Below are 10,632 nucleotides of genomic sequence, written 5' to 3' on the forward strand. Positions count from 1 at the left end.
CTTCACAAAATAGATGGCATCTTGAGGGATCTTGAGGGGCGAGACAATTGGCAGGATTTGGTTCCTCTTCCTTTACGAACAACTCAGCCATAAGCTTGAGCACTCTTCTCCTCCTATTTGTGCGTCGATGAGAAATTGCATTATGGGTTAGCAAAATGTTAATGTATACAGTGCATTCAGAAAGTATTCAGACCCCTTAACTTGTTACATTACAGCCTTATTCTTATTGTCCTTAGAGTTCCGAGACAGAATTGTGTCGAGGCACAGATCTGGGGAAAGGTATCAAAACATTTCTGCTGCATTGAAGGTCCCCAAGAACACATTGGCCTCCATCATTGTATTTATTTTTACTTACTTTTTACCCCTTTTTCGTGATGTCAAATTGGTAGTTACAGTTTTGTCCCATCGTTGCAACTCCCGTACGGACTCGGGAGAGGCGAAGGTCGAGAGCCATGCGTCCTCTGAAACACGACCCCTCCAAGCCGCACTGCTTCTTGACACACTGCTTGCTCAACCCGGAAGACAGCTGGACCAATGTGTCGGAGAAAACACCATACAGCTGGCGACCATAGTCAGCGTGCATGCGCCCGGCCTGCCACAAGTAGTCGCTAGAGCGCGATGGGACAAGGACATCACGGCTGGCCAAACCCTCCCCTAACCCGGACGATGCTAGGCCAATTGTGCGCCGCCTCATGGGTCTCCCGGTCGTGGCCGGCTGCGACACAGCCTGGCATCTAACCAGGGTCTGTAGTGACGCCTCTAGCACTGTGATGCAGTGCCTTAGATTGCCGTGACACTCGGGAGACCACTCCATCATTCTTAAATGGAAGACGTTTGGAACCAAGACTCTTCCTAGAGCTGGCCGCCATGCCAAAGTGAGCAATCGGGGGAGAATGGAGGCCCGCAGGAAGCCTTTTGCCTTTTGGTAGGCAGTCATTGTAACTAAGAATTTGTTCTTAATTGACTTGCCTATTTAAATAAAGGTTAAAAACAAGAAAAAAAATAAAGGGCCTTGGTCAGGGAGGTGACCAAGAACCCGATGGTCACTCTGACAGAGCTCCAGAGTTCCTCTGTAGAGATGGGAGAACCTTCCAGAAGGAGCACTCCACCAATCAGGCTTTTATGGTAGAGTGCCAGATGGAAGACACTCCTCAGACACGCTGCACATGAGAGCCCGCTTGGAGTTTCCCAAAAGGCACCTAAAGACTCTCAGACCATGAGAAGCAAGATTCTCTGGTCTGATAAAACCAAGATTGAACTCTTTGGCCAGAATGCCAAGCATCACGTCTGGATGAAACCTGGCACCTTCCCTACGGTGAAGCATGGTGGTGGCAGCATCATGCTGTGGGGATGTTTTTCAGCGGCAGGGACTGTGAGACTAGTTAGGATCAAGGGAAAGATGAACGGAGCAAAGTACAAAGAGATCCTTGATGAATATCTGCTCCAGAGCACTCAGACTGGGGTGAAGGTTCACCTTCCAACAGGAGAATGACCCTAAGCACACAGCCAAGACAACGCAGGAGTGGCTTCGGTACAAGTCTCTGAATGTCTTTGATTGGCCCAGCCAGAGCCCGGACTTGAACCTGGTCAAACATCTCTGGAAAGACCTGAAAATAGCTGTGCAGCGACGCTCCCCATCCAACCTGATAGAGCTTGAGAGAATCTGCAGAGAAGAATGGGAGAAAATCCCCAAATACAGGTGTGTCAAGCTTGTAGTGTAATACCCAAGAGGACTCGAGACTGTAATCGCTGCCAAAGGTGCTTCAACAAAGTACTGACTAAAGGGTCTGAATACTTATATAAATTTGATGTTTCAGTTTATTTTTGCAACATTTTTAAAATACCTGTTTTTGCTTTGTCCTTATGGGGTATTGTGTGTAGATTGATGAGGATAAAAAACAATTTAGTCAATTTTAGAATAAAGCTGTAATGTAACAATGTGGAAAGTCAAGGGGACTGAATACTTTCCCGAATGCACCGTATGTACAGTAGTTATAGGCCTATTTGTTTGCCTATATAAATATACTGTAGGCTATTATTTTCCTAATTCTTAAATTAAAACTGTAGAATAGGTATTAACCCTGTCGCATGCTTCCCAGTCGAACAGTAAGAGCATATATGACAATTGTGTTACGTTTTTGTTTGTTTTGGTTGGGCTGTTCGCGCACCCATGTTAGGCACATTTCTTACGTATCAGCTAACCACATCATAAGTTAAAGGTTGCGTTCCCCTGCTCAGACGTGCGTTTACACTAGGAAGTGACATTGCATGGTGAAACATCGGAAGCCATTCACTTTCAATGGAAGGAAAGAGAGAAGTGGAGTGGGCAAGGGGACCGTTGAACAATGTCAGCATGGGCGAGGGAGCTGAACAGCTGGGGAAAGCTGAACTTTATTCAAATCCGTGATATGACGTGACCAATTGAAGCTCACCATAGCTTCCAACCCCAACTGGATTGTCTGACAATGGCTGTTGATACGTAGCAGTGCCTAACTTGCTTGGTAGCTTGTTTTAGCACCCACATGATGGCGAGGTTAGTGTGGCTAGGCAAGTGCCGCTTGTAGTGTAAACACTCTGTGGATCCCCTTTCTGTGTGATGTATACAAGCGTCTTATTTGTTGCCATAATTCTCATTGAATTATAAAATAATTTTTAGGCTACCTTACTGAGATCCTTCCACTTCATAATTGGCCCCTGGGTCTTTGATTACTGTAATAGTAAATCAAATAAAAGTAATGTACACAGTTTAGCAGATGTTATGAATAAATGTAATGTTATAGTGGATGGAGCGAAATGCTTATGTTACTAGCTCCTGACAGTGAAGTAAAATGTCAAACAAGTACACAAATAATACAATTCAAAAAATAATTTAAACAAATAGAAAACAAATTTTCATCAATAAACCTTGCCATTCAGACTATAAAGTGTAGGCTATATGCGATAGCATTTGACAGTAATGTAATTGAATAACTTCATAAAAGATTAGAATAGAATAATGGTACAATAGAAAATAATAGAATGGATAAACTTCATTTCCCCCAGAGATTCTTTCAAGCTGCAATAGAACACTACCTATGAAAGGTCAACCAGGGAGGAGTGTTGCCCTCCTCTTCCTTTAGTGACAAGGCAGGCCACATATAAAAGATGTTGTCAAAATGATGTGCAGAACAGTTCACTATCACGATCAAGGCGGGGTGAGTAAGTCACGAAGGCCTGCATGATCCCTCCTGACCAGAATGCAATTTCTACTGGACTTTGCACTGACTTAAAGAGAGGTTTTTCATTCTCGGGATAACAATAAAATCGTGCAGAAACATGGTAAGCTGTTAAAATTACAACATTAATCAAAAAAGGAAAAGAAGACAATGTTTTATGTGTCCTTCCAACTTATTGTCATATTGAGTTTAACTTCAGATGCGTGGGCTACTTATACTTTCCCTTTGCCTTTGTTGACAGAATAATGTTCTGTGAAATTACGTTTGAGATCAAAGAGGATGCATAGAGCCTAGTTTATATTTTGTTATAATATAGAGTGTTTAGATAACACAATTTACAAGTGATAAAATTGATGTTTTAGGCTAAATGCTACTTTGAGCATTCACCTAGGGGTGCATCTCAATAGTCTAAAGTGGGTTCCTCTCCTCACATGTCCCTTTGCCTGTAGCCTAGTGAGTTCGAAGAACTCAACGGACAGGTAATATGAAATTCCACATGCTATATTTGGCTTTATCCTACATTTTAGTTTTCAGACATTATGCAGATGATGGGGAGGAGACGGACAAAGGAAGCCACTTTAGCTTATTGACACACAGCACAGCATATATCCTAGGCTACCTGGAAGTCGTTGATGACACATTACCACACCACAAATGTAATCATAAGATTTACTTACTGTTAGCTAAACACAGACAACATATTGACGATAATATTAATTTGAGTTCAGAACCAACACAGTTCAATCAAATGTAGAATTGATTTGACATACATAGATACAATATATTTGAAAGGGGGGATTTTTTATCCTAATATTTAGTTAAATAAAAACATAAATAAATGCCACCCAACGCATTATTTTGCTGTAGTAAAATACATTTATAAAAATGACAGCTGAAGGGCCTCCCGAGTGGCTCAGCGGTCTAAGGCACTGCGTCGCAGTTCTGGAGGCGTCACTACAGACCCAGGTTTGTTCCCAGGCTGTGTCACAACCGGCCGTGACCGTGAATCCCATAGGGCGGTGCACAATTGGCCCAGCATCGTCCGGGTTAGGGGAGGGTTTGGCCAGGGGGGTTTTACTTGGCTCATCATGCTCTAGTGACTCCTTGTGGCGGGCCGGGCCCCTGCAGGCTTACCACAGTCGTCAGTTGAATAGTGTTTCCTCTGACACATTGGTGCGGCTGGTTTCCGAGTTAAGCTGGTGGGTGTTAAGGAGCGCGGTTTGGCAGGTCATGCAGGACGCATGACTCAACCTTTGCCTGTCCCGAGCCCGTTAGGGAGTTGCAGCGGGGAGAAAAAGGTAAAACAAATACAATTGTTTAAAAAAATGATGACAGCTGACACACTTTCACACTCATCATATGCTAATACTACTCTGTTCTTTATTTTTACCTATCCTGATGCCTAATAACTTTACCCTGCCTTTATGTACATATCTACCTCAAATACTTTGTACCCATGCACATTGATCTGGTACTGGTATATAGCTTAATTATTGTGTATTTTATTCCTTGTGTTACTGTTTACATTTTTTTTTTTTAAACTGCATCGTTGGAAAGGGCTCATAAACAAGCATTTCACAGTAAAGTCTACACCATTTGTATTCGGCGCATGTGATAAATAAAAATGTGATTTGCTTGGTTTACAGTTCTTCCTTTTTTTAGAGTGCAAAATTCCAACCTTGACCACTGTAATCTTTTTTGTCAGAAACAAAAAAAGTAGGGTGAATTTGCCCTTATAGATGCTGATCTGGGGTTAGTTTCTTGCATTTCACTCACTAATGGTAAAGGTTAAGATCGAGGGAGGGGAAGCTGATCCTAGATCTGTACCCATTTGAAATTTCACCCTGGTGGGAAACTCACATTCTACCACTTCTTCTGGCTGTCAAAGAGGTTCTCTTAAATCACAAGGCACATTTAAACTATGTTAGCTATTCTATTCCAAGTGGTTACAGGTTTAGTGAGATGGTCAACATTTCTGAGGATGATATCAATGTCTTGATTCAATTATGAGATTGTCCTGAAAAAGGGGCGACAGTTACAAGCAGGAGGCAACATTATGTTTACAATAAACATGTTGTGGTGATGCGGTAAATGCACTATCCAGTTCATATGTGCTTCAACCCAGTTCACATGAGTTTTCAACACAAAATACACAGGATTGTTATGATAAAAACGTCACAAGCGCTTGTGTCATTACATTTCCATTAAATCGCAATGTTTTCAATATCATAACAATCCTGTGTATTTTGTGTTGAAAACTCATATGAACAGGGTTGAAAATGGATACCACATATTGCACCACAAAATATATTTTTTTAAATAAAGTTTTATTCATTTCATGCTCCATCTCTCTCAGCCTGAGAATAACAACCAGCAGCGCCAGGTTCAGGAGGAGGCAGAGGTCATCATGATGGACAACATGGAGAAGACTGAGGAACGCAAGGAGAAAGTGCAGGACCTTGACGAAAGGGCTGGGGAATTGAAGGTGAGACTGGGATTGCAAATTTGTTTTAGACATACGCTTCCAATTCAGATAAATGTTTTACAGTGAACGTTTTCACACAAAAGCTGTTCAGACCTCACTCTGGCCTGTCTGCCACGAACCTGAGGTCCTTTTTGCTGTTCAAGATAGACAGTGGTGTTACATTGCATTGTAATGTACATTACATTGTACATTACATTATATTACATTGTACATTACATTATATTACATTGTACATTACATTGTACATTACATTACATACATTACATACATAACATTGTCATAACAGTGTATTTTGACTTTGGTACTTGATTGGTTGGTTTGTTTGTTTGTTTAGAGCAAGCCCTTCCACAAGACCGCAATGAAGGTGCAGAAGCAGATGAAATGTGACACCGTCAAGGCCTCCTGGAAGCTCATTGCTGTTGTTGGAGCCATGGCCGCCATTATCATTATAGTCGCCATCATTATGTGGGTCAACAAAGAATCGAGCCCTGAAATCACACATGAAAGTGTCATTACCCCAATGCACGAAAATGGCATTACACCAATAACCATTGGGCCTGGGATTTAGGCTAAACCAGGACCAATATGGCTGAAGAGGAAACAAATAGTGGACACTAATCGAAAGATACTACTATCGGTCAAAGGTCCCCCCCCTCCAAGAAAATTCTGGAGTTGATGCTTTACTTGTTCTCATACACCGATAGGATACTCCTACTTATGCATCAGGGAAGCGATGTTAGGTGCAAAACTCAAATAATCCCATTATTCAGAATATTTTTGGGATTAACAATTACCTGTAAACTACCTGATAATATTGAAATCAGAAATGGTAAGACATTAGGGGTGATGAGATGGATTGGATCTATTTCCTTTCAACATAATTTATTATGTATTACTGGACTTCTTGGGATACATTCTATTTTTTTTTCTTTATTTAACAAGGCAAGTCAGTTAAAAACAAATTCTTATTTTCAATGACGGCCTAGGAACAGTGGGTTAACTGCCTTGTTCAGGGGCAGAACCTTGTCAGCTCGGGGATTTGATCTTGCAGCCTTTCGTTTACTAGTTCAACTCTCTAACCACTATGCTACCTGCCGCCCACAATTAAGGTTAACCTGAATAACCTCACATATTCAATGAGACAATTCATTTACCAAACAGTTATGTCCAGACATAAATGTGTTTTAAGATATTGGCTATTATTTTTACTGGAGGTACACACCTACCATTTTCTAGAAGATTCCTTATAGGCTAGTTGATAGATGTCGCATGTTGACAAAACAAATAAGAATTGCCATATTTTAACATGCAACACAGACTAAAGTCCTCATATAATGCTTTAAAAAATTTTTACATTTGATTTATAGTCACATTAAATAATAGACAACAGCAATAATATTTTTTTTTGCTGTAAGCTATGGAGTTGTCACCCTTTTATGTCACTTTTAAACAGTAAACAGGAACTCCCCAATAGACAGCTGTCTTGTTCTTAGTATAATAAAAGTATAATAAAACACTTATTGATTTCATCTTTCATTTTAATCAAGTAAATTAAAGTTGATCAGAAATGTATATGAACCCTGATTGCTCAAGATTTCAGTGGAAATATATTATTTTGACATTTTTACAAATTAATTAAAAATGAAAAGCTGAAATGTCTTGAGTCAATAAGTATTCAACACCTTTATTATTTGTATTTATTATAGATTCCCATTAGTTGCTGCCAAGGCAGCAGCTACTCTTCCTGGGGCCCGGCAAAATGAAGGCAGTTATACAATTTTAAAAACATTATAATACATTCATTACAGAATTCACAACACATTAAGTGTGTGCCGTCAGGCCCATACTCCACCAACACATATCTACAACACAAAATGCATGTGTACGTGTGTGTATATTGCGTATGTTATCATGTGTGTGTATGCATGTGTCTGTGCCTATGTTTGTGTTGCTTCACAGTCCCCACTGTTCCATAACATTTACTTTTTATCTGTTTTTTAAATCTGATTCTACTGCTTGCATCAGTTACCTGATGTGGAATAGAGTTCCATGTAGTCATGGCTCTATGTAGTACTGTAGTCTGTTCTGGACATGGGGACTGTGCATAGACCTCTGGTGGCATGTCTTGTGGGGTATGCATGGGTGTCTGAGCTGTGTGCAAGTTGTTTAAACAGACAGCTCGGTGCTTTCAACACGCCAATACCTCTCACAAATACAAGTAGTGATGAAGTCAATCTCTCCTCTACTTTGAGCAGGAGAGATTGACATGCATATTATTAATGCTCTCTGTGTACATCCAAGGGCCAGCCATGCTGCCCTGTTCTAAGCCAATTGCAATTTTCCTAAGTCCCTCTTTGTGGCACCTGACCACACAACTGAACAGTAGTCCAGGTGCGACAAAACTAGAGCCTTTACTGTTGTATCAATATGACAATTTCCAATCCAGGGTTACTCCAAGCAGTTTAGTCTCCTCAAGTTGCTCAATTTCCACAATATTTATTAGAAGATTTAGTTGAGGTTTAGAGTTTAGTGAAGGATTTGTCCCAAATACAATGGTTTTAGTTTTTGAAATATTTAGGATGAATTTATTCCTTGCCACCCATTCTGAAACTAACTGCAGCTCTTTGCTAAGTGTTGCAGTCATTTCAGTTGCGGTAGTAGCTGACGTATAATGCGGAGCCATCCGCATACATAGACACACTGGTTTGAAGAGGGCACGCCAAAACCTATTCCCCTCAGGAGACTGAAAAGATTTGGCATGGGTCCTCAAATCCTCAAAAGGTTCTACAGCTGCACCATCGAGAGCAGTTCAGACTGCTAATGATTTATTTATTTATTTTTTATTTTATTTCACCTTATTTAACCAGGTAGGCCAGTTGAGAACAGGTTCTCATTTGTAACTGCGACCTGGCCAAGATAAAGCATAGCAATTCGACACGTACAACAACACAGAGTTACACATGGAATAAACAAAACATACAGTCAATAATACAGTAGAAAAAAAAGAAAACAAAAAAAGTCTATATACAGTGAGTGCCAATGAGGTAAGATAAGGGATGTGTTTACTTGTTGTCCCACTGAGTTTGTAGATTTCTGGGTATTTGTGAGTAGTAATCCACACATAGTACTTATTCTGTGTCGTTGTAATGGAAGAGGTCCACTCCAACTTTGGCCCAAGCTCTCTCTGGGACTGGACGAGACATGAGCGGCTCTCTTTGGTTGTTGTTTTTGTGTTTGTTGCAGACTGCACATTTTGGCCACAACAGAACATCGCTTGCTCGCTCCTTACATTTTACAATTCCCATGTGTGCTTTGTGGATTTTTTCTCCATAATTTCTTCTCAAATTTTCTGAGGAACGACAAGTTTTGAACAGCAGTCTATAAGAGCATATCAAGTTCTCTCTGAAGGTCCAGTAGTGCTGTATTTTCTTTGCAACTGTCCCACTCGTGTCTGGCCATCCTTTTTTAACTGTTACTGTGACCAGTCTTAACTCTTCATCTTCTGCTGTTGAAGTTTTGAATTGCTGCACTTTCTCTTCTGAAACAGGAAGTTGATGAGCGATGTAGTTTACATCCAGCTCACCATCCGGCAGTTTCACTCTCTGTTCCTTCAGGTATGCTCAGCTCAGTGCAGCGGTGCGTTTCTCGTTTCCTGGTTTGTATGTCACATGTAGATTATCTCTGTAGTCTCGTCAGCATTCTCTGCAGTCTGGCTGATGCTTTCTGGAGCGACTTCTTGAAGATCGTTTCCAAGGGCTTGTGGTCTGACGCCACCCGGATCTGTTTTCCATACAGGTATTAATGAAACTTCTCGCAGCCATACTCTATCGCCAGTAGCTGTTTTTCAAATCTCTCTTGACAGCTTGTGAGGGATCTTGACCCGCATGCGATTGGCTGACCATCTTGCAGGATCACAGCTCCCAAGCCTTCGGAGCTTGCATCCCCAGATAGTGTCACAGTTTTTTTCCCCACATCATAGTACTTTAACACTGGCACATTGCTGACAAGTGTTTTCAAGCTTTTGAAGCTCTGTTCCTGTGAAGACTCCCAGTGCCGCTGAACGTCTCCTTCCAGCAGTTGTCTCAGTGGTGCGCTGACATCTGAGAGATTTGGGATGAACTCTGCGAGATACTGCAACATTTCCATGAACCCCTGAAGCGCTGCTTTGTCCTCTGGCTCTGGCATTTCTTGTATTGCTCTGCTCTTTTCGGGGGGTCTGGTTTCAAGCCATTGCTTAACATATGTCCAATGTAGCGAATTTCTCTCATTCTGATTTTGCACTTGTCCTTATTCAGTTTCAAGTTGATGCTTCTCAGTCTGTCTAGTAGCTGTCTCCGTCTCCGGTCGTGCTGATCTGTGTCATCCCCCCAGACAAGAATGTCATCCATGGTGTTTACAACACCTTCCAGACCATCCAGATGCTTGGCGAGGCACCTCTGGAACACCTCCGGAGCAGACGCAATTACGAACAGCAGTCTCTTGAATGAATACCTCCCAAATGGCGTACTGAACGTGCCGAGTCGGGAGCTCTCTTCATGTAGTTGGATTTGCCAGAATCCTTGTTTTGCATCAACTACTGAAAATACCTTGGCGTTGGGCATTTAAGCAACTACCTCTTAAAATGGTACATAAAGGATAATGTTCTCTCTTGATGGCTTTGTTCAGATCCTGTGGGTCCATGCATACCCATATTATGTTTGGCATCACTATTGTCACAAAGCTGTTTACCCATTCAGTAGACTCAGTTTGCCTGATGATGACATCCATGTTTTCCATGCGGTTAAGTTCCTTTTCAAGCATTTCTTTTAGTGCTACAGGCACTTTTCTGGGTGAGTGAACCCCTGGTGTGACTTCTGGGTCTATTTATATATGATGAACTCCTGGAACACATCCAAGTCACTCAAAATATCAATCTCTGTCCTTTGTTCTAGC

At 41.4% G+C, this 10,632-nt stretch overlaps 1 protein-coding gene across 2 annotated transcripts; it reads left to right on the forward strand.

Moving 5' to 3' along the window:
• The first annotated feature begins 3,130 nt into the window (after positions 1-3,130).
• Positions 3,131-7,220, forward strand: LOC106563021 (uncharacterized). Of its 2 annotated transcripts, XM_014128215.2 has the most exons (4): positions 3,156-3,318; positions 4,412-4,513; positions 5,572-5,700; positions 6,035-7,220. In XM_014128215.2, the coding sequence occupies exons 1-4, from the start codon at positions 3,316-3,318 to the stop codon at positions 6,266-6,268; spliced, it is 468 nt and encodes a 155-aa protein (XP_013983690.2). In that variant the 5' UTR covers positions 3,156-3,315; the 3' UTR covers positions 6,269-7,220. The 2 variants fall into 2 exon arrangements, with proteins under 2 accessions (XP_013983691.2, XP_013983690.2); XM_014128216.2 differs by lacking the exon at positions 4,412-4,513 and having other exon boundaries at positions 3,131-3,318.
• Positions 7,221-10,632: the final 3,412 nt, after the last annotated feature.

The sequence above is a fragment of the Salmo salar genome, chromosome ssa11, assembly GCF_905237065.1.
Source record: "Salmo salar chromosome ssa11, Ssal_v3.1, whole genome shotgun sequence".
Taxonomy (NCBI): domain Eukaryota; kingdom Metazoa; phylum Chordata; class Actinopteri; order Salmoniformes; family Salmonidae; genus Salmo; species Salmo salar.